The sequence below is a fragment of the Pleurodeles waltl genome, chromosome 6, assembly GCF_031143425.1.
Source record: "Pleurodeles waltl isolate 20211129_DDA chromosome 6, aPleWal1.hap1.20221129, whole genome shotgun sequence".
NCBI lineage: Eukaryota > Metazoa > Chordata > Amphibia > Caudata > Salamandridae > Pleurodeles > Pleurodeles waltl.
Window position 1 is genome coordinate 1,191,331,591 of NC_090445.1, and position 24,228 is coordinate 1,191,355,818.

General features: G+C 43.9%; 1 protein-coding gene across 3 annotated transcripts in view; it reads right to left on the reverse strand.

Moving 5' to 3' along the window:
- PIK3AP1 (phosphoinositide-3-kinase adaptor protein 1) overlaps positions 1-24,228 on the reverse strand; it is a 1,392,564-nt gene that overhangs the window by 69,385 nt on the left and 1,298,951 nt on the right. For all 3 annotated transcript variants that reach the window (XM_069240444.1, XM_069240442.1, XM_069240443.1), the window contains one exon: positions 10,858-10,949. In XM_069240444.1, the coding sequence (XP_069096545.1) occupies positions 10,858-10,949 (92 nt within the window). The remainder of the gene's footprint in view (positions 1-10,857; positions 10,950-24,228) is intronic.

Sequence of the window (24,228 nt, forward strand, 5' to 3'; positions counted from 1 at the left end):
TTTTTACACACAAAGCACCAAGGCTTTTTAATGTGTGCAGGTTGAGAAGAAGAGGAAGAATTTATTTATCCCCACCCTCTGAAGAGTGTTTAAGATTTGAAGTGGGATCTTTGGTTTTACCCTTATCCCCATGCTTATCTTGAGATTTTTCACCATCTTTCTTCTTGCCATCCTTGTCACCACCTGTATGAACTTTTCTGTTCACTCTTGTTCTGACCCATTTGTCTGCCTTCTTTCCCAATTCTTGGGGAGAGGTCAGATCTGAGTTCACTAGATACTGGTGCAACAAATCAGACACACAATTATTAAGTATATGCTCTCTCAGGATTATGTTATACAGGCTTTCATAATCAGTAACTTTGCTGCCATGTAACCACCCCTCCAAGGCCTTCACTGAATGGTCAACAAAATCAACCCAGTCTTGTTAAGACTCATTTTTGGTCTCTCTGAACTTCATCCTGTACTGTTCAGTGGTTAAGCCATAACCATCCAGGAGTGCATTCTTAAGAACTGCAAAATTATTGGCATCACTTTCTTTTACAGTAAGGAGCCTATCCCTACCCTTTCCACTAAATGATAGCCATAGGATAGCAGCCCACTGCCTTTGAGGGACATCCTGTACAACACAGGCCCTCTCAAGTGCAGCAAACCACTTGTTAATGTCATCCCCCTCCTTATAAGGGGGAACTATCTTGTGCAGATTCCTAGAATCATGCTCTTTTGCAGGATGACTATTGGGAATACTGCTGCTGCCACCATGGGTTTCTAAACCCAGTTTCTGTCTTTCCTTCTCTACTTCTAAAGACTGTCTATCCAAATCCAGCTGTTGCTTCTTGAGCTTCAGTCTGGTTTGTTCCACTCTCAATCTATTGAGCTCCCTTTCTAACAATCTGTCATCAGGGTGGGTGGGAGGGACATGTCTAGAAACAGAAGTATGATGAGAATGGACAGAAGGAGACCTGTCCCTTACAGAAGGCACCCTAACAGCTTGGTTAACAGAAACATCACTTCTACTGTGGTGAGAATGAATGCTCTTGCTATGATGTGAGACAACACTATCTGTATGGTGTGACTCAACCTCAGTACCAACTATGCTAGGCTGTCTAGTATTGGGCAGGCTAGGAAGTTTCTTTCCTGAATCTTTTCCTAGGGGAGTGCCTGGATCAGATTGGGAACCATTAGCTACTTTTTCAACAGATGGGGCCCTTTTGGCCTTATCTTGTTCTCTAAGCATGTTAAGCAATAATTCCAAAGAAGGATTCTTCCCTACACTCAAACCTCTCTCTATGCAGAGACTCCTTGCTCCTTTCCAGCTAAGGTGATCATATGCAAGTTTGGACAGATCAACATTTTGGCCTGTGCCAGACATTTTTAGAGAGAGTTTAAGTGATAGAAAAAGAGAAAAAAGTTTTCAGAACTTTTAGAAAGACAGAAAAAAACTTTTTAAACTTTTAAGAACTTTTTAGAAAGTTTAGAGGTACTTTTCAGCACTTTAGAAAAGAGGTGAGAAAAGAAATGCAAAACTTTTTGGTTAGGTGTACATACACTGAACTTGTTTTGTATATTTTTCTCTTATGAAAAGTACAATGACAAAAGTGGTAAGTAGTCTCAAAGCACTTATCCCACCGCTGCACAACCAATGTAGGAGGCTGGACTGGCTTGTAGTGAGTACCAAGGGGTACTTGCACCTTGCACCAGGCCCAGTTATCCCTTATTAGTGTATAGGGTGTCTAGCAGCATAGGCTGATAGATAATGGTAGCTTAGCAGAGCAGCTTAGGCTGAACTAGGAGACAAGTGAAGCTCCTACAGTACCACTAGTGTCATATGCACAATATCATAAGAAAACACAATACACAGATATACTAAAAATAAAGGTGCTTTATGCCAAAAGTATCTCAGTGAGTACCCTCAGTATGAGGATAGCAAATATACACAAGATATATGTACACAATACCAAAATATGCAGTAATAGTATTAGAAAACAGTGCAAACAATGTATAGTTACAATAGGATGCAATGGGGACACATAGGGATAGGGGCAACACAAACCATATACTCCAAAAGTGGAATGCGAACCACGAATGGACCCCAAACCTATGTGACCTTGTAGAGGGTCGCTGGGACTATTAGAAAATAGTAAGGGTTAGAAAAATAGCCCACCCCAAGACCCTGAAAAGTGAGTGCAAAGTGCACTAAAGTTCCCCAAAGGACATAGAAGTCGTGATAGGGGAATTCTGCAGGAAAGACACAAATCAGCAATGCAACAACGATGGATTTCCAGTCGAGGGTACCTGTGGAACAAGGGGACCAAGTCCAAAAGTCACAAGCAAGTCGGAGATGGGCAGATGCCCAGGAAATGCCAGCTGTGGGTGCAAAGAAGCTGCTACTGGACAGTAGAAGCTGAAGATTCTGCAGGAACGACAAGGGCTAGGAACTTCCCCTTTGGAGGATGGATCCCCCACGCCGTGGAGAGTCGTGCAGAAGTGTTCTCCTGAAGAAAGACCGCCAACAAGCCTTGCTAGCTGCAAATCGTGCGGTTACGGTTTTTGGATGCTGCTGTGGCCCAGGAGGGACCAGGATGTCGCCAATTGCGTCTGGGGACAGAGGGGGCGTCGAGCAAGACAAGGAGCCCTCTCAGCAGCAGGCAGCACCCGCCGAAGTGCCAGAACAGGCACTACGAAGATGCGTGAAACGATGCTCACCCGAAGTCGCACAAAGGAGTCCCACGTCGCCGGAGGACAACTTAGGAGGTCGTGCAATGCAGGTTAGAGTGCCGTGGACCCAGGCTGGACTGTGCACAAAGGATTTCCGCCGGAAGTGCACAGAGGCGGAGTAGCTGCAAAAGTTGCGGTTCCCAGCAATGCAGTCTGGCGTGGGGAGGCAAGGACTTACCTCTACCAAACTTGGACTGAAGAGTCACTGGACTGTGGGAGTCACTTGGACAGAGTTGCTGGATTCAAGGGACCTCGCTCGTCGTGCTGAGAGGAGACCCAGGGTACCGGTGATGCAGTTCTTTGGTGCCTGCGGTTGCAGGGGGACGATTCCGTCGACCCACGGGAGATTTCTTCGGAGCTTCTAGTGCAGAGAGGAGGCAGGCTACTCCCACAGCATGCACCACCAGGAAAACAGTCGAGAAGGCGGCAGGATCAGCATTACAGAGTTGCAGTAGTCGTCTTCGCTACTTTGTTGCAGTTTTGCAGGCTTCCAGCGCGGTCAGCAGTCGATTCCTTGGCAGAAGGTGAAGAGAGAGATGCAGAGGAACTCGGATGAGCTCTTGCATTCGTTATCTAAGGAATCCCCAGAGACAGAGACCCTAAATAGCCAGAAAAGAGGGTTTGGCTACTTAGAAGAGAGGATAGGCTAGCAACACCTGAAGGAGCCTATCAGAAGGAGTCTCTGACGTCACCTGCTGGCACTGGTCACTCAGAGCAGTCCAGTGTGCCAGCAGCACCTCTGTTTCCAAGATGGCAGAGGTCTGGAGCACACTGGAGGAGCTCTGGGCACCTCCCAGGGGAGGTGCAGGTCAGGGGAGTGGTCACTCCCCTTTCCTTTGTCCAGTTTCGCGCCAGAGCAGGGCTAAGGGGTCCCTGAACCGGTGTAGACTGGCTTATGCAGAAATGGGCACCATGTGTGCCCATGAAAGCATTTCCAGAGGTTGGGGGAGGCTACTCCTCCTCTGTCTTCACACCATTTTCCAAAGGGAGAGGGTGTAACACCCTCTCTCAGAGGAAGTCCTTTGTTCTGCCATCCTGGGCCAAGCCTGGCTGGACCCCAGGAGGGCAGAAACCTGTCTGAGGGGTTGGCAGCAGCTGCAGTGAAACCCCGGGAAAGGCAGTTTGGCAGTACCAGGGTCTGTGCTACAGACCACTGGGATCATGGGATTGTGCCAACTATTCCAGGATGGCATAGAGGGGGCAATTCCATGATCATAGACATGTTACATGGCCATATTCGGAGTTACCATTGTGAAGCTACATATAGGTAGTGACCTATATGTAGTGCACGCGTGTAATGGTGTCCCCGCACTCACAAAGTCCGGGGAATTGGCCCTGAACAATGTGGGGGCACCTTGGCTAGTGCCAGGGTGCCCCCACACTAAGTAACTTTGCACCTAACCTTTACCAGGTAAAGGTTAGACATATAGGTGACTTATAAGTTACTTAAGTGCAGTGTAAAATGGCTGTGAAATAACGTGGACGTTATTTCACTCAGGCTGCAGTGGCAGGCCTGTGTAAGAATTGTCAGAGCTCCCTATGGGTGGCAAAAGAAATGCTGCAGCCCATGGGATCTCCTGGAACCCCAATACCCTGGGTACCTCAGTACCATATACTAGGGAATTATGAGGGTGTACCAGTAAGCCAATATAAATTGGTAAAATTGGTCACTAGCCTGTTAGTGACAATCTGAAAGTAATGAGAGAGCATAACCACTGAGGTTCTGGTTAGCAGAGCCTCAGTGAGACAGTTAGGCACCACACAGGGAACACATACATATAGGCCACAACCTTATGAGCACTGGGGTCCTGACTAGCAGGGTCCCAGTGACACATAACAAACATACTGAAAACATAGGGTTTTCACTATGAGCACTGGGCCCTGGCTAGCAGGATCCCAGTGAGACAGTGAAAACACCCTGACATACACTCACAAACAGGCCAAAAGTGGGGGTAACAAGGCTAGAAAGAGGCTACTTTCTCACAGTATGTCCTGTGCTGCAAGTACATATGACACAGGCTTTCAGTCACCCATACAAATATGTCACATTCCTACACACAAATGTTCATACATCACTAAAAACTATACTCTCACTAACACACATGGCAGCCCTTCCGTGCTGCCCTTAGTCATAGTATGAGGTTCTAACCATTGTATCTGGTTCTGAAAACATTAGGCATTAAGCCAATAAAGCTGGGTGTGGGGGTGTGTGCTAACAATGTGCACGTTGTTTGGCCATCAGACGCTCACAATGATTTGTACTGATCAGAAATAACTCTCACTACAAGAAATGTTTCAGACCCTTGGCCAAGATGATGTTTGTGGCCTGGATTTCTACAATGAAAACATGAAAAGTGATGAGGGTCACAAAGAATTAGTGTTTCCTAGGATATAATAATGTTTAGATAATGATCTGTACTAAATTTTTAGAAATGCTTGTGATAGATTTACAAAATTGTTACAGCAATAGAAACAAACAAGACCTCACAAAACATTTTTCTTTCTTTTTTCATAGCCATACAGGTCAACGCCCATCAGAAAAAGGCAATATGGAACGCAGACCACAATTGATGTTTCTGCCAGGTGTGATGCTCCATCACAATTGTGAGGAGGTTATGTTGGCCCTATTACAGGTGACAGCATACAATGCACTTATGATGCAGTGAATGTTCCAGATTTCACATTAGTGAGTTGGTATAGTGACCAAACAATATTGAAATGTGATCCAAAATGTCTAGGAACATGAGCACAATGGCAACATTTCTTAGCAAAAATATTTAATAAATACTTTTTGACTGCAAATGAAAGTCAATTCATGTTGTCAGTTGCAGAGAGGCATGATGCTTTACTCATTTGCAAATGTGCATGTAAGCCAGTCTGTTTAAACAAACATGAATTTAATAGGCAAACATGTTTAATTGAAACAGACAGGAATGTGACAGAGTGACACATACCTAAAACAACATTTGTGTGTCCTTTGCTATGCCCAGATGATAAATCAATGTTGAAGCAAAGGACGTATTGAAGGGGACTTCTGCAGGTGGACAATGTACATGATACAAAGGTTTCTTGTTAGATATTTATTTTTGTGACATGAGTTCACTATTCAAAACAACCAATCTGTACTATTCAGAGGGGTTAAACAATTCAATGAGAAAATGTAAGTGTTTAAGAGAAATTATCTAAAATGAAATGGGACTAATGAAGGTCAGTTTCAAAACTGTGAGCAAATGGGTACATAATATGTTCCCTGCATACATGGGGTAATAGTAAAGTATACCTAAGTGTTATAGCCTTGAAGCAGGTGAAAAAATAAAAATAGGAAATGTTTTGTTAAATAACCTTGTGATCATTTTGATCTGCACAGATATAATACAAATGTTGTATTTGTCTTTTCAGCATCTTAATGAGCAGGTGAAGGAGACAGTGGCCACAAAGGTGGGGAAGCAGCTGGCAACTGTGTGTCGGGTGGAAAAAACATTGGACACAGACGGACACAGTGGCATGGAGGGTGAGAGGATTGGCACATAGGCCACCAGCTCAAATCTTCTTTGGAGGCCTCCACAAGCAACTAGTCCCTAGTGGTGGTGGGCGCTACAGGACCTGTTCCATCTGCATCCTTGTCCGCCACCCAGATTCCCATCTCCACCCTCCCTTTTGTTTTCCCCCCCACCAGTTGCTCAAACATGCTCCTTAAAAGGGCTGGGGTTTCCTTTGTCACAGGTACCTCCCCCCGCCTCTGTTCCCCAAGGCTGCGCTCTGTTAAGAGGGTATTGACCTCTTACACAGCATCCCTGTAAGCCAGACAGTGATCGTGAATGGCATCTAGGGGCTTAGTTCCCAAATGCAACAGATGGTTGCTTTCCTGCATGCCATTCATAGTTCAATGTCTGGCATGCAGAGATCACTAGCAAAAATAGCCTCTGCATTGACCGCAGCCTCCCAACAGGCCCAATCTGGGGCCCCTCTCCAGTCCCTTCATCATCCCAAATCCAAACTTCCACCCCAATCCCAAGCACACTCACTTCTTTGCACACACAAACTTCAACGGACAAAAGCAGCATACCCAAACATACCAAGAAACACAAACATACACCTATCCAAAATACACACATACTACTGGCACTACACCGACAGGCACTGCAACCACCACACCACCACCAGCAAACCCACAGCCACAACCACCACACACACAGCATCCTGCCCCACAAGCACCACCACATCTGCAGCCACCAGACACCCACAAGCACCACAACATCCACGTCAACATCACACAAACAAACATACACAGTCACACACACACCTACATGCCAAGCAACACCCCAAACCCATACACTCATAATTACCTGAACACAAAACACCTACAAAAGCACACACATCCAGACATAAACCAGCCACACATGCATCTGCAACACAAATAGACACACGCACCACAACCACACCTGCCACATCAACAGCACATTCATCGAAAACACACTCACAGAAAAGCACACAAACCAGCACCCACCAAACGCAAGTGCACACACTCACCTGAACACCACACACTTTCAAAGAAACACACACCAAAACATACACCACATACACCAGACCCACATGCACTTGCATAACAGGCAAACACAATACCCTCTCCAGCTCACTCTACCTCCCAAACCCAATCCTCTCCCACCCCTTCTACCTCTCTCCTCTACCCGCTTTTACTGCCTACTTGTCCCTGAACCCTAAGCAACCAGAATCCACCCCTCCCAAGAAGGATCACTGTGGGGCCTGCTCTGCCCAAGAGATGCCCCTTACCTAGGAGGTTGTCTCTTGTCAGTGTCATTAAAAGGGAAGTTCTGGGCCAGAAACCCAGCTTGTGCAATTCTAACTATGTTATGGACATTTCTTTAAAATCTGATTATGAGAGAAGTATATCATTTGTTAATAAATATAATTTCTTTTCACAAAGTCTGTCCTGACATTATTTTTAAAAGTAATTGATCAATGACAATGTTATTTATGCAAATGTGAGTAACATGAACTTAATTTCATTGATGACAGTGACCAAAACAGGTTTTATTTGTGACATATTCGTATAGTGCATACATTAGTGATAAACATTTAAAATGAACATGTTAATTTTGGTGCAAGCATTCATCATGATAATGGAGCTTAAGCCAGAATTAAACATGTTTGTATTTTTGTAACTTGTATAACTTGTGAATGCATGTGGGTTTATTTACAAATGCTAAGTGTTGATGATAAACACACATGCATTATACATTAAAAACACTTTTGAGTTACATGATATTTAATGAATAACAGAAAATGACCTAGACAAGGGTAATCGTGACATTGATGCATATACAATTTTTTTAAAGTTCAGGGGTGACATTTAATGTATATTTCTTGTAAACCCACTTGATGCATTGTGTAATGCAATTACTACGTATTATTAGATTTATCCAGTTCAAATAATGTGTAATGCATATGTTTCTGATTTCGTAGTTTACGGAAAACACACCTGTATGGACACATTTAGATTTTTTGATTTATGTCAATTTTTGTGTAGGTGCCCATTAGCATGAAGGTAACTTGGACCAAATTGGTGAATGTAAATAAAATATGCAGGTGTGTTGCTTTAAATTACTTAAACTGCCACATTACTCATATATGCCTGGAGCATTATTTTACTACTGCTTGCAAGTATTTTTTAAAAGTGCACAAGTCCAGAGCTAATGTAAACATATAATTCCAATGGTAACAGGTAAAACAGTCACTTACCTTTAGTTCTGGCAAAAGCAGGGTTGAGTTTCATCGTGGTCCAGTAGCTGAGCGAAGGTAGAACTTACACGATTGGATACTTAATGGCAAGGGAAGTGAAAAGTAGAAAAAAGGTCAATTTCGATGCTAAATGCCTTTGATTCCGCCAACTCATGTGTGGCGGTTTAGCCGCCACCGTTACGTCAGGGGGAAGGCACATCTTGATTGGCCTGGTGGCAAAACTCTCCCTGGCTCCACTGCCATCCACGTTTGCCTATGGTGCCGTTGACGCGACAAACAGCCTCGTCAGCAGACGGATTATTAGATGAAAAGACAACGGCAGGACTGATTCCCCCAAGATCTCAATTAGTCTCTGGGGCCCTGATTTACAAGGGTAAACTTACACTTTTTTGGCATTCACAAAATGATGAGTTAATACGTTTACGATTGGGGAGACTCTGCAGTTTGGGCGGAGAACTCTGCACATAAAAAGAGTCTCTGTGGTCGCAAACTTAATATTACCTCATAGTTTGTGAATACCAAAAAAAATTTATACTTACACAAAACTGTAAGTTTACATTTGTGAATCAAGACCTAACTATTTAGTTTTAGGCCTCATATAACTTTTTGTTAGGATACTGCTTGGTGTGGAAATTAGTGGTGCACTTTTCATTGGGCACTGGATCACGGGAAGCATTCTCATCTCTAGGATCTTGGTGCTAGGAACAAGGCAGGCCTTGACAGCAGTTGCTTACCTTCAAAAATTGCAGACTGTTGCTTGGGGGTGGGTTGTCTTCAGCAGAACAGGTCCCTCTGAGCATGCTGCAATGATATTGGATTACATACTTTTGCTCTTGGATTGACAATGTTTCATGCAGTTCACCACATGAACTACAAAGGGAGAACAGGTAAGTCCTCACAGCTTGGGTCAGTGGCTGGACGCTGTTGGTACAGGTCGGATATTATGGGTGCTGTACAAGCTGGGAACATGACTGGGCTTCTCCTCTTTACTAGTCTCTCTTCCTGCAGGGCCAGGAACTATTTATTTCTCATTGAGCAGGTCTGAAGGCTTCTACGCTCTATGTAGACTCATATCTCTTGAGCAATCTGCAAGAACCTAAGGTCATGTCCCTCATGTTTAGGAGACCAGTTGTCAGATGGATCATAGCAGCCCAAAACACTCTCCCTTTAGTCAAGAAGAGCCTGGACTGGAACGAAGTAGGATTGCTTGGTCCTACCTTCATACTCATTTTTCAAATAAGGGATGCTAATCCATTGTCTAAAGTCCAGGAAACAGGTGGGGTCATTTTTTGTTATAATTTAATTTTCTGGGGACAGTGCAGACACAGCAACTGTCCAGGTTGGTGGCTTTCTCAGCAGGTAGTGATGATACTGGCTCCAAGCCGAAGTACCAAAGCAAGGGCACAAAGATGTGTGAGGAGTCTGCACCTGGCTGTCATCAACCTTCCTGAAGCAACAATTAGAGAAAGACAAAAGGGCAGGCCCTGCCTAGAAACATTCTCATTGTTTACAACATAATTTTCTGACTCAACTGCACCCTACACCCCTACTATTAACCAAATGGCAGAGCTCAGGAAGAACTAATACGCAATCTCCTGGTAAAAGGTACTAACAGAATTTCTAAGGGTAGCCGTGGCTCTTTCCTCCCACATTTTAGTGGCTAGGGCTCCTCCCTTCATCTCCAGGAATGAAGGTAATACAATTTCATTGTTTGTGTAGTCAATATCCCATCCTCCATTTTTTGCAATGTCAAACCAAGGGCAATCCAAATAGATCCTGCTGGTCCCTGCAATCATACTGTTGCCATAACACAATCTTGCTACCACCCAGACCTTGCAATATTGCACTGGACATGAATACTGGATGGTAGCACAAGGGTCTGGGTGTTGAATATAAGAAGAACATTACAGGAGTGTTCCAGTAGGCACCACTCCCCTTCTGAACTAGAAACAGGTATGTTCATTACTATTAATCCACAATAAGCTGTATGCTGCCATCACCATTTCATGTCAACAACCCGGGACATGGACTGTAGTAATGTGGCACACTTTGTGCATCCTCCATGTCACTGAACAGTTTTTTGACCTTGGAATCTCCATGGAAAGGCACACACTATATTAGCAGGTTAGCTGGACCTGCAAAAAGTCAGGGTACCAGTTTCACGTGCAGCCAAGTCACTCAGGGCAGGGCTATATAAATTCATTTACCATGCAGGGAACATTACTGTTTAAACCCACAGTGAAGTAGGGATATGTAATATATTTAAATAAATGGGTAACATTTATACAGTAAGTTCAGATAGAAAAGTAAGATCTTTATAATCATTACTGGTGTGCATGTTCTACTGATGCTGTGCACCAAGTCTTTGTAAAGAGGCTTTACCTGGTAGGATTACGTGGAGGTATTCTTGGAGGTCTTGAGGGTGGATGCAGCGCTGCTCTCTGTCCTGACCGGAGTTCTGGTATTTCATTATCCTTTGGAGAAAAATAATATAAAAATGCTGATCAATAATGATTAAGATAAAAACTTGTTTTTATTCCAACAAAACTATTTCTAATTGGTAATGTTATGAATGCTAGAAATATTCCCATTTAATAATGATAGAATACTAGAGCTCATGCCAAGTAATGAACAGTAGAACCTGTCCAATTTCTGCAATATGGGAATAATTACTCTATTACTGGTGTACTGGTCCCTGACGAACACTCTGGACAGAGAATAGTCTATTAATGGAAGCCTTTACCCATGAACATCAGTGATCAAACGGAGCTCCAGAGTGTTTCATCTTTTCCACCATTATCTTCACCCTCGACATGAAGCACCATGGGGCTCTACTCACAGATAACAAAACCAAAATTCACCAATACACCAATAAACATATAACCATATTTGAAAATCCCTTCTGCTCCAGAATACAACACCTCAAACACTGCTTGTAACTAATTCAACCATACCAGCACATAATGTAATCAATAGAATCTACTTAAGGTTATCCTTTCCTAAAGATCTTCTTTACAGGATACACATAGTGTGTGTCTCGACACACCTGGAGCCAGGGAACAATCAGACTGGAGAAAACTACAAGTAAATAAAAACAACATAACATGACTTCTTTCTCTAGGTACGTAGGATCTGGAACGACAACCCTGTATGCATCAGGACTGCTCCATCCTTGCTCGAATTTTAAAGATGAGGTGAAAACATACGTCTCTAAAGAAATCTACGTAATGATGCAGTAAAAGTCCACAAGCCAGCTACCCCTCATAATACACTGTCATTGTGCCTTTGCCCTTGTATGGTGCAGCGTTGCCTTTTGGCTTGGTTTGTGCTATATAAACCAAACAGATAAGGCACAAGCACAAGCTGGATCTTATATGCGTGGGGTGTTATCCATTGTAAATAAATTGCTGTTTCAAACAGAACTATTTTGGAACATGCCCACATGAAACTGCAGGATAAACTTTATTTTTATAGTACAGACATTGGATGGAGACTTATAAATCAGACTCAAGCCATATAGTAATGTGAAGTTTGTGGCTATTGATTACTCCCATTTGAAAGGTACCCAAAGCATCGGAAAAGGAAGCAAAGGAAGTAGTAAAACTACACTGCAGACAAAGGCCAGAGTGGCAATGCTAAAGGAAAAAATAACATTAGTTCTTTTACTGTTGGTAAGCCGAACGCATGTCATTGTCAAACTCTTGCGGTGCACGCTGTAAAACTAAAAGCTTTGGAAGGCGAAACTTTTTCTCCTGGTCAACAAGTAGAGGCACTCTCTCCCCCATACTCATCATGCTGTAAAGTTTTGTTCCAAAGTGTCTTTTTTCAGGCTGCCAAACAAAGGGCTTGGTCACATTTTAGATGCAACCTTTGGTGGATTTGCTTCAAACACAATAACTAAAACCAGTCACTGACACAGACTGATACTGTAGCTACCTCCAGTTATGACAGTATCACACCTACTCTGTAACACCTCTTTATGCTGTGCTGACCAGTGAATGAGCAGGGTGTTCCAGTGTACTCCAGTAATACGTCTATTTCTGCCTTTTCTTTGGTCGGCGACAGTACGCTTTGGTGCATGTCGGCTCTTCTGGGTGCTCTACAGGCCGGGAACATGACTGGGCTTCTCCTGACCTATGGGCACTCCCCTTCTCTTTTGCGTTGAATTGTTTCTATACCATTATATAGTTTAACCCACCTCATGTCACCTGCTTGCCGCAAAGATCATTTCCATTGGAGTGCCACCACAGTGGACCATCTGGTGAGACACAAAATGTAATTTTTGGGATGATTTCCAATTTTAGAAGTGAGACACTTTGTTGCCAAATACTGGGACAACGCCTTCTCAGTGACATCCACCACCTTGGGTTAACTGCCTAGTATTAAAGCGAAGTACTAGGTCATGCTTTTAATGTTTGTAGAGCAGTAGAAGAACAGAACGGAGACCATCTGGGAAAGACATATGTTTAGTTTGTTAGGACATGTGTTTGAAGACGAAGCTGCTAGTTTGAGAACATCCTACTGAATAAATGAATAAGTTTAAGTAGGTTAGTCAAGCACGAAGAGATCCCAAAGTGCATCCTGGCACTAAAACTGAATTGACAGTAGACATGAGATTTCACAGGGATTTGGGGGATGTGACCAGCCATGTCTCCAGCTGCTTGCATAACGTGGTTGTATTTGGAAAACGTCTGAGAATAGGAGGAGACTCAGATTTAGATGTTAGCAGCGAAATAGGAAAAATACCCAGTACCGCAATAAGTACGGAGCATGATGATCTGATAACACAAGAAATAGCGTCTAGTCTAGAAAAGTCACAGTAGCAAATACATAGCAAAATGAAAATCACTCCTTGGAGTCAGGAGACCAGAACAGTTTGAAAAAGTAGACAGAGAAGCACTTTTTGTAAGAGGGGGCATGGACAAATCGTAAAGGCGCATTTTAGAAATTATATAATTGTGCAGGCTCAACTAAAGAGAATCGTCACAACAACTTTTTTAATTGCTGTTTTACAGCAATTGACAGGGAGAACCTGGAAAATGTTCCCACAAATATTTAAGCAGAGGAAAAAGCTAGGGAAAGCTTGCAAACCGGAGACTTAGTAAAAGGCCAGCTTTCAAAAATAAATTGTAATTTGCGCACAAGGGTAAGAGGAACAGGAGCTGGACCCATGTTTGAAGGTCACAATTCACTAGACCAGAGGCCATGTGGGCTGCCACACGGACTGCCAACTCATAACTCCTCTGTTTTGCTGGTATTCAATCTTATTGCATTGTCACTCATTACATTTGCAACATCTCTGAGGCCTGCCTGGACAGAGCTGATTTTATTTTTCAAATAAATGTGTAACTAGGATTTATCCAACATTTTATTGAGAAGTTTTAAAGGAGCAAGCTGTATACCTCCAAAACCGGGACAGAGAATAAGATAGGGTAATAGTCCACTACAATTGAAATTTTAGCATTCATTTCGGTATAAGGAGGTCAACTATTGACTGCGTCCAAGTGATTGGAGGCATTGATGACTTTAAAGGAGTATTACAGGTGTCAGTCATTCTGCTAATCCTTACAGATCAGATTCCCAAGGAGGAGCCTTCTCTCATTCTTGCTACTGACAGGACAGGCTGAAAGGGCAAAGGAACAGCATATTTAGTTGTTTTTTTTTAGAAAAGAAAGAACCTGAAAGCTTGGTTCCAAGATGGTCTGCGGGAAGAAGGAAGTGAGGGAAACTATTCCACAGCTGAGAACACAATACACTTGTTAGATATTTCTTGGTGGATTTGGAAGCTAAGGAAAAAGGTAATGATAGGCTTGAGGATCTGTGAGTAAAGTGTCGTACAAATCTGATAATTTTTTTAAACTTATTTGATTTGATCGTCCAAAATAAAATCTTGGTGGCTTGGACATCATTATTTATAAGAACAAGTTTATTGTGTCCTTTCTCACTTGTTTTGACTTCGAATTTGACTTGAATTTGAAACAGAGGCACATGCTTTCCAGAGCAATGTAGGGGACCTTTACTACAATAATTATTTACGCTTCTAAATAACTTTTATAATGTTTTCATAATTCCATAAAAGGTTTCAGCAGTGCAGTCTAAGCTTGTGGATTAATCCCTTTGCTCTAGCTAGGGTTATTACAGTTCAGAGGTAATCACTACCTTTCACAACTTCTCACCTCTGAAGTGAAGTGGTGTAATTAATTTCTTCCTTCACAGGAATCAGTGCCTGACGAGGTCAATAAATCTTTGGACCCAGCATAAGGGTGGGGTGAGAATTCATTAGAATTTACAACAAATCAATGTTCATTACCACAGTGTGACCTATGTGGCCACACAAGGAACACTGGGGAACGGCATATTAAAGTTTATAGGGCAAGATGACTCATCCATCCATTGTTCCACATGATGTTGAAGGTGTAACATCCAATAGAAAATGACCATGTGACTCAGCCTGTAACATTGATGGAGATTCTCAGGTTTGTCATGGGTACAGTGTCCATCTGTACTCTTCCATGTGGATTTGCAACAACTGTATAAAAATCACTTCACAGTTTCTGAATGTACTGTACTCAAGGACAACTTCCCAGGTTCACTATGTGTAAGACAACGGACAGCTATTACCAAGATAGCATTTTAATGAGAACAACATCTGGAAGAAAGAATCACGTTAGTAGGATACCTAGACATTTTCTACACAGTCACGAACATAGGGCCGAACAGGCCTCACTTAGGCTAATGGAAATAAATTATAAACCACACATTAAATCAAAGTAATAAAACAAATTTAGCACTCAAAGTATACTTTCAACATTAGATAAACTTCAATTAGTGTTCATGTTACAGTAGTTTTCAAACAAAATAATTCTGTCAATGCATTTCTGATAATATGGCGAGGAACTACATTTTCTCCACTATTGCACGAGTTTAAAATGTCTCCCTTGTTAAATTAAATGTAATTTTAATGCAACCTATTAGTTTTCACTGTAAAATATAATATAATGATGAATTAATTTGCTAAACATGAGATTTTGACGTGATACCACATAGGTTTTATCAGCTCAGATAGAGTGACTGCACATTAATAAGGCTTTCAGTGCACCACTTTACAACTAAATTAGTACTTTGACTAATATAATGCATAAACTGTCACATAAAGATGATCTCTGTGACAAGAGGAACAATACCAAATATTTCTGCTACATCAGTGACCAACTGACAACCATGAAGCATCCTCAGCACAATCTCCTTCCTGTAAAGCCAGCATGCTTCCATGCAGCAACTGCCTATCAGTAGGTCGCATAATGCTTCATTCCTTTCAGATGAAGAGACTTTGTAGACTTGTAGACTGAAGGAGATCATTTGTCAGATCAGAAATAGAGATGGACTATGTTGTATCTATCCAGATTTACCTTGAATCGATCGCTAGATCTAAAAGCTATTCTAAGAGCTAGAGGCGTGAGAGCAAATTTTTTATCTATATAATAAAGCATTACATTGTTTATATTTATTTAAAGTACTAGCAAAGCTTTTGCATTGTTGCACATGAACACACTTTTTAAATGTACAGCCATTTTGTATTTCAATGTTGTACCTTACACATTTAACCTGGCTGTTCAAATAAGCTTAGGCTCATTTGGTAGCTGGCATAGCCAAGCAAGAAATGCTGATTCAGAGTTGTCAGCTTTCTGCTATAACCCACAGTATCTTCTTCCCAAGGTCTTATTACATTGTTCCCACAAGAAGAGCTAGGTACCTGCTTGTTAGTGTTTATCATGAGTTTTGGTTTAATCATCTGTTCTACTGCTTGCTGCACTGAAGAAAATGTATAAATGTACAGTATAAATGTACATGTACTGATTTTAGTATTCTGTACTCCAATAGGTCAGGCGGCAAAGCCCTAGTCCGTTGACACTGCAAATGGCACTTAGGATACATTTGCTGCTAGCTATTTTTCATTAAACCTGTTATACTTCCATGAGCTTTCTTGAGTGTCTGTTTTCTTTCACAAGAGATAGTTTCTTGCTGACATACAAGGACAAGAAAATCCAGATTTAGACCAGAAAGAGACTGATTGTCTGTTGGAATTCTTAGGCTACCCACTGTGAAACAACTCCCATGTTTCTTGGTAATAGAAAAGGTCATGCAGCTTGTACAAATATTATTTGTCAGAGGTTTGAGGAAGGCTTAGGAGTTGATAAGAAATACTGTTATGTAAAATACCCCGTGGAAGCAGTGGAAATCTAGGAAGATAAATTCTGAAGAATATTGTCACTGTTAAAAAATGCTGATACTATAAAGTTTTTTTAAATTGATAATTTTTACTGTATTGTACAAAACAGAATAAATATGACAGTTCAAATGGTTTAGTTTTGTTTATGGTTAGTTTTGGGCACAGACATTAAAATAAGATGATAAATAATAAAGGCATTAACTAAATAAGATCGAGACCAACTAAACCGCATGGTCATGTTTTTAGGTCAAATAAGGGAAGTGTTAAATTGGCAACAATATTCAAATATGAATATTAATCAGTGTTCTGGTTCATACTATTCTTCCACTAGTGTCCCCCGCAAATATAACATTATCAATTTATAATTCTCTCCTATAATGACAAAAATAAGTTTTTCTTTCCTATTCTCCAAACACTTCTGCAACACCTTGGCACATCAGTGGCAAATGAACAGTAGTACTACACAACAGTGAGGCATAATTAATATCTCTTATTGGAAAAATGATACATTTTGCTTAAGCCAACTGTTTCTTATCTGTGAAGGTAATAGACACAAGAACTGATAGTGTGATGCAGTTTCAATATAATTGATGAAACTCTAGCCTATGCTCTTATTTTATTTCTTCTGCTGGACCTTTCTATGATGCTTGTGAGGTGAAGGAGAGCTGAAATCAACCCATCGATTCAACTGACAGTGTAATCTAATTGCTCACACATTAACATCCAGGAGGCGGAAAATAACATTCAACAGTTTATTACAAATTAAAAGCCAAACTGATGTAAATGAATCTCAATAGTATGAAATATTAGTACAAAATCACTAAAGGTGAGGTAAAGCATCAAGGGCCAGATGTAGGTAGCCGTTTGCACGGTGCAAACTGCGAAAATCGCAGTTTGCGCCATGCAAACAGCCTAACACGATGCTCATTCCCAAATTGCGAGTAATTTGGGAATGCGACTCGCAAATAGGAAGGGGTGTTCCCTTCCTATTTGCGACTCGCATCGCAATTCAGAATTGCTTTGTGACCGCGAATGCGGTCGCACAGCAACTTGCAGTTACCACCAGTGTCACACTGGTGGTAACTCATTCGCAAAAGGGAAGGGGTCCCCCATGGGACCCCTTTGTGAATGTCGACAAAAATATTTTTTCAGAGCAGGCAGTGGTCCTATGGACCACTGCCTACTCTGAAAAAATGAAACCAAATGGTTTCGGTATTCTTTTCATTTTGCAACTCGTTTTCCTTTAAGTAAACGGGCTGCAAATTTCCGAGTCGCAATCTCGGAGTTTACTACATGTGACCCCAAATGAAGTTAAATCGTATGCACATAAGGCACACAAGAATTTCAGTTGAGGCAATACAATGGATGAGAAATAGAATCTTATGATATATATATTAATTTTGGTCTTCCTGTCTAATGATTGGAGAACCTAAATTAATATAAATATCCTAAGTTAAATTAAAGTATCCTAATTAAGTCTCAGGGAAGATAGGAAAGTGTCAGCATGACAGAAACTTCAGTAGACGTTCATATAGAGAGCTGTTGCATAGCATAAAACCATACAAGGGACTAAAGAGTAGCGAGGTCTATACCCCTTCAAGTCTCAAGGATATCTGCCTTCATCTAACAAGGTGAATACCAATTAAATCTGCAGAACCTTTCAGAAAGCCACATCATCTATGCCAGTAGTTATCCATCTTCCTAGCAGAGTTTAAATTGGTGACTTCCCTCAAATTCTTATCCCACAAATCGAACATCTGGAAGGCCTTGAATGTTTCCTGGTGTCTGGTACACAAACAGGAGTCTTTTCTTCTCAATTGGGTAGCGGTCCTTGTCCTTGCCAAAGTATCCTCCCATAACCCACTAACTTCAACACTCAATGTGCTTTTCATTAACTCTAGACTCGCCCAAACACACCTCCAAAGAAAGACTATTGCAACACAAGCAAAACTCAATTTTGAAGGTTAAACACCAAAGACCAAGGTGGTCATTATGGGTTTGGCGGTCCTAGTACTTCCACGTGGTGAGGGCGGTCGCACCGCCAGCGGCCCAGAAGAGCAGACCACCATATTATGAGCATAGTGGTGTTTTCAACAGAACACAGCCAATACACCCCCAGTACCGCCTGTGCGGACGGACCACCGTGGCCAGCGGCAGGAATCTCCAAGCCGGCGGAGACCATGTTTCGGCTGACCATATTGCAAGGTTGCACACTTCCAGGATTTCCAGGCGGTCTCACTCCTGCTGGCCATACAACTCCAAAACCAGCGACGAAGACAACCACCGTATGTACACCCACCTATCAAACACTGGAGGGAAGGTGATTAGTACACACCCACACACAACACCCAACCCCGGCACGGCTGGCCACGGCCACACACATGCAAACATACACCCGTACCAACACACAAACACATCTACATACTCACACACAAACAACACACACCATGGCCAACATACATGTGCCATACACACACCACACGCACATACCACCGCCACTGTCAAACATATCCACACACAACACCACCAAGTCACACAACAACAACACCATCATAACCACACAAGCGCATTGGCAGAGAGGCACACCGAACACCTCCACAGGAAACACACATACTAGCAGCAACACGTAAAAACAGCACACAGCCAATATAAACAAAAACACTGCCAAACAACGTGTCAGATCACAGGCTACGTCCACCCAACACACAAAGTACATCACAGATGCATCACAACACACACACCACTACCACACAATGCCACACAACACCAACACATCACAAGTCCATAACACAACTAACCCACACAACGCATGCTGCTACACATACACATCACATTCAAACCAAATCGTACATATAGAACACATACATGTGGAAGGAAAGGCAGGACAAGTTTGTAACGCTCGACACCAACTTTTCACCAGTTCAGATATAATAAATATATATAATATGATGTCCAAAAAACTATGTACAACATGGGCCTACTGGCCAGTCCAATTGTTTATAGTGCCCCCGGCACACAGGCAATGTCCCTGGGCTCAACTTCGCTCCTTACTGCAAAGTGGCCTCCACATGGCAGGGGCATCAATGGGGCAGGCAGGCACTTCAGGGGTGATGGGGGGCCCGAGCTAGGGGCTTGGGTTTGGGAGGGGGGGTCCTTTGGCTTGGGTTAGGAAAAGGGGGGTTGCCCTTATTCTTAGCATTTGGGGAGGGCCCTTGGTTTTGGATTTGGGAGGGGTGACTTTTTGTGGAGGTCGAAGTCTTTGCGGGGGAGGGGCATGGGCAGTATCAGGGGGGCCATCGGAGGACTGGGAGGTGGAAGTACTGGGTTTCGGGAGGGTATCAGGGCGTTTGGGGGAAACAAGGACTGGGTCAGTGGGAGGCAACAGGGAAAACTCATAGTGGAATCTTTTTTTAGGGACACAAGGGCGGTCATGACAAAAACGTTTGGGAGTGGAGGGAGAGGGAGTGGTTGAGAGGTGTGTACTTGTATGTGCCTTGGGTGCTGGTGCGTGGGTAGATGCCATGTGTGTTCTGGTTGTCTGTTGGGTGGGTGTACTGGGAGAAGGGGGAAGGGGATGCAGGGAGATGACAGGGTGGATGTGTGAGTGTCTGTTGGGGTGGTTTCTGCAGGCAAGGTGGATGTGCTGCATGTGGGGTTGTTGGTAGTCGTGGTGAGTGCGCATGTGGTGTATAGGGTGGATGTATGGGGGTCTGCTATTGTGGTGACGGTGGGCATGAGGGGACTTGTGGCTCGATTTTGGTGTGTTGATGTGGTGATAGCAGGTTTGAGTGGTGTAGTGTCTGTGAGGGAGGAGGTAGTGGGGGACTCTGTGTAGGGAGTTGATGTTGTTGTGTCTGCATGTGTCTGTTGTCTGTGTGCATGGTGGTGGTGTGACTTGTGGTGCCTGTGTTTGTCTTTGCGAACCGTGTCTGCTGAGGTGGATGAATAGTGGTCTGACTGTGTGCTCTAGATGGGTGTGGCGAGAGGGATGTGTGATTGTGCACAGGTAGCTAGAGGGGGCGAAGACGAAGGGACACTGGCTGCCGTCAAGGAGAAGGCCAGAGCCTGAAAGGATCTCTGCAGGGCAGACAGGGCACCATGAATGACTTCCAGGTAGGCATTTGTCTGTTCAGTCTCTGGATGGCAATCACTGTGGTTGACTGGCCGACAGAGATGGACCTCAGGAGGTCAGTAGCCTCCTCACTGAGGGCAGCAGGACTGACTGGAGCAGGGGCAGAGGTGCCTGCGGCGAAGGAGATGCCCACCCACCTGGGTGAGCGGGGACTGGCAACTGGGCGGGGATCTACAGGGAAGGCAGTGCTAGTAAGGGGGGTGGTGGACGAGGGTGGTGCTTGGCTGGTCCCAGATGGGTCCCCCACCACCAGGAAGCATCAGTAGGAGGAGGAATCTAAAGAGGATGTTGTAGATCTGGTCTACACGTGGCACTCCCCTCGCCTTCTGTCCCACTGGTCCCCTCGACTCCCCTGGTCTCAGCCTCCTGGGTCCTGTGGGCTGCAGCTTCCCCACTCGCCGGTGCCCCTTCCCCTTCACCTGATGATGCTGATGCACACAAAGACAGAGGAGGAGAGGGAGGGAGGGTTGGAGAGAAAGAAAGGGTGCAATGGGTCAATACCTAACCATCGTTCACACAGAGTAAAAACCTCACATTCTGCTGGTATGCCATGGCATTGCATGCCTTTACATTGACATCCACAACTGTGGGAAATCATAGGGGAAACAAACGCTATGCAGTCAAAACCTACTAATGTGGGAACATTGGCACTCTTTGATTTGATGAAAGGTCATACAATGCACAGTAGCACAGTACTTGGCACACTACCATGGTCATTTACATAGACATACCCTGTACTCCTTACACAACCGATTCCTGCATGGCAAGGTAGCATGCCAACAAATCCATTAACAATGTGGCCAGTAATATCTTGGCCCCTGCAGCCATCTACACCTACAATTTGACGCAGCTGATTGAGAACTCATAAATTACCTTTGTCATAGTGGCAGACTATTACTGATGGCAATGCCCTGACACCTCAGGTATACTGATACAGGTGGAAGAAGCTGGTCACTCACAAGATGTGAAATGTGTCCAGACAACCTCATACATGTCCCCTCATGAGTTGCTGTCTGCATCGTATTGGCACACATAATCGATACAAATCCTGCCAGGGTGGCTCATACCCATAGCCGATGTGCAACTACCAATGATCTACACTATATCTTCCTACAAGAAGGCTACCCAAACCCATAAACGTCTACCATTAGCAAAGTGTGAATGTGTACTTACCTCCTTGTGGCTGCTGTGCTGCTCTCAAGTGCCCATCCACCTCAGGGTATGCCACTGCCAAAATGCGGGCCACTAGGGGGACAGGGTCCAACGGGCACCCCTCCCTCGTTGGGAGGATGTCCCTAGCTGGGCCTCAGCGGTCTTACGGTCTTATGGGCCCAGCACCTCAGGTCCTCGCACCGCTTTCTGCAGTGGGTGCTCCACTGGGCATAGACCCCCAGGGTCTGCATTTGCTTGACGATGGCACGCCAGATCCCCTTCTTCTGATGGGCGCTGACCTACATGGGTGACACAGACAGAAGGAGAAAGTCATGTAGCATGGCATCACAGCAACAGCAGTGGACTTCACACATCAGACACATCTCATGACCACAAAACGTGTTTTTACAGCACTAACACACCAACTCCTTTGCCATCTGCATGCATCCACTCCATGTGCGTCATCTCAACGCCTTTCAATCCCATACACATCACTATCAAACAGGACAGGAACATTGGACTCACCTGCTCCTCTGGTGCCCCATACAACTGTCCATACTGGGGTAGGACCCAGTCAACTAGCTTATCCAGCTCCTCCTGGGTGAAGGCAGGGGCCCTATCCCCTGCGGAACATGGCATTATAGCTCCCAGAGACAGAACACAGCAGCTCACGCGGTGGAGGTCTTTCTTGCACGAGTGGCAGGAGTCAAGTGAGCTATGCAACAGACAATGGCCGTCACGTCTGCCGCATACATGACCGTTACTGCCAGCAATGATCATCATTGGCCCCAGTCTCACATAGGCAACAATGTTAGCCAAGGAGGAGTTGCACGGCGGTTGAGACTGCCTACCTCCATGATGACTAACTCCGGCGGAATTAGGTCACTTCCATCTGTCCTGTGTTTGCAGGACAGGCGGCTGCCATTTTACTTGTAGGTAGTGTATTGTAGGTGAATGCTAAGTGCGTCATGGATGATTTTTAGTGACGTGCATATATTTACTACGTTCACACATCAAAGCAAGGTTCACACATGTGACATTCATGGATAGTGTAGTTAGATGTACTGATAACTATGGCACAACATGTGCAGTCACTTGCTGGCTCATAGACGGTGTAACCATATCTATATGTTCTAATGTCACATAGACCTTATTACCTGTGGAAATAGGGTGTTGTTACATGGAAGTGTCAAATGTTTCATGTGTGCCAAGCTGTCTGTCTGGGGCTGGAACTATCATCAACGATGGCATACACAGTCAGTCTTCGTGCCCAAATGGATTCGGTGTACTTGAGGGTTATGTCCACAGTACTCTTGTGTGCTCCATGTGTAGCTTTGTAGCTTGTGAACTGCCAACATCAACTTGTGGCTATTCCTCTCTCCTATTCCTAGATATCGAGCAATGGTGAGAATGAGTCATGCACCGGTGTACCGGACCCTAGTTGACCTTGCTACCCTGGAAGAGACACACACAATCCAGACCTAACGTCTGAACCGTCAGACCATCATGGAACTGTACCCAGTTGGAGACGGATATCTTGCCTGCCATACGTAATCCCTATGCCATCCCTCCCCAAAAGTACAGATGTTGTCTGTGCTACACTTCCTTGCCTTAGGGTCGTTCCAGATTACAGTGGGCATGCCAGCAGGGATGTCACAGCTCATGTTCCGTCATGTACTGTGTGCTTCACTCAAACATCTGGACAGCTACATCAGGTTCCCCTAACAAGCAGATCTGCCAACTGTTAAAGCTGACTTCTAAAATATGGCACATATCCCTCATGTGATAGGGGCCATATATGGCACCCACATTGCTTTGGTTCCTCACTGGGCCAATGAAGAAGTGTACAGGAACAGGAAAAACCTTTACTCCATCAATGTCCAGGTGGTGTGTCTCACTGACCAGTATAACTCTCAGGTGATGGCCAAGTTTCCTGGTTCTGTGCATTGCTCCTACATTCTGAGGAACAGCAATGCCCCACACATGATGGCACAACTACAGAGAGAGCGGGCCTGGCTTATTGGTATGTATCCATTAGTATGTGTGCATCTGTTATCTCACCTCTCTTCACAGTCTGCCCTGTGTCTCTACTGGTATTGTGATGGGTCACACCTTTGTGCACACAGGTGACTCAGGCTATCCTAACCTACCGTGGCTGCTGACACCAGTGAGATACCCGACCACAGATGGGGAACACTGTTTCAATGAGGCCCACGGCAGGACAAGGCGTGTCATCAAG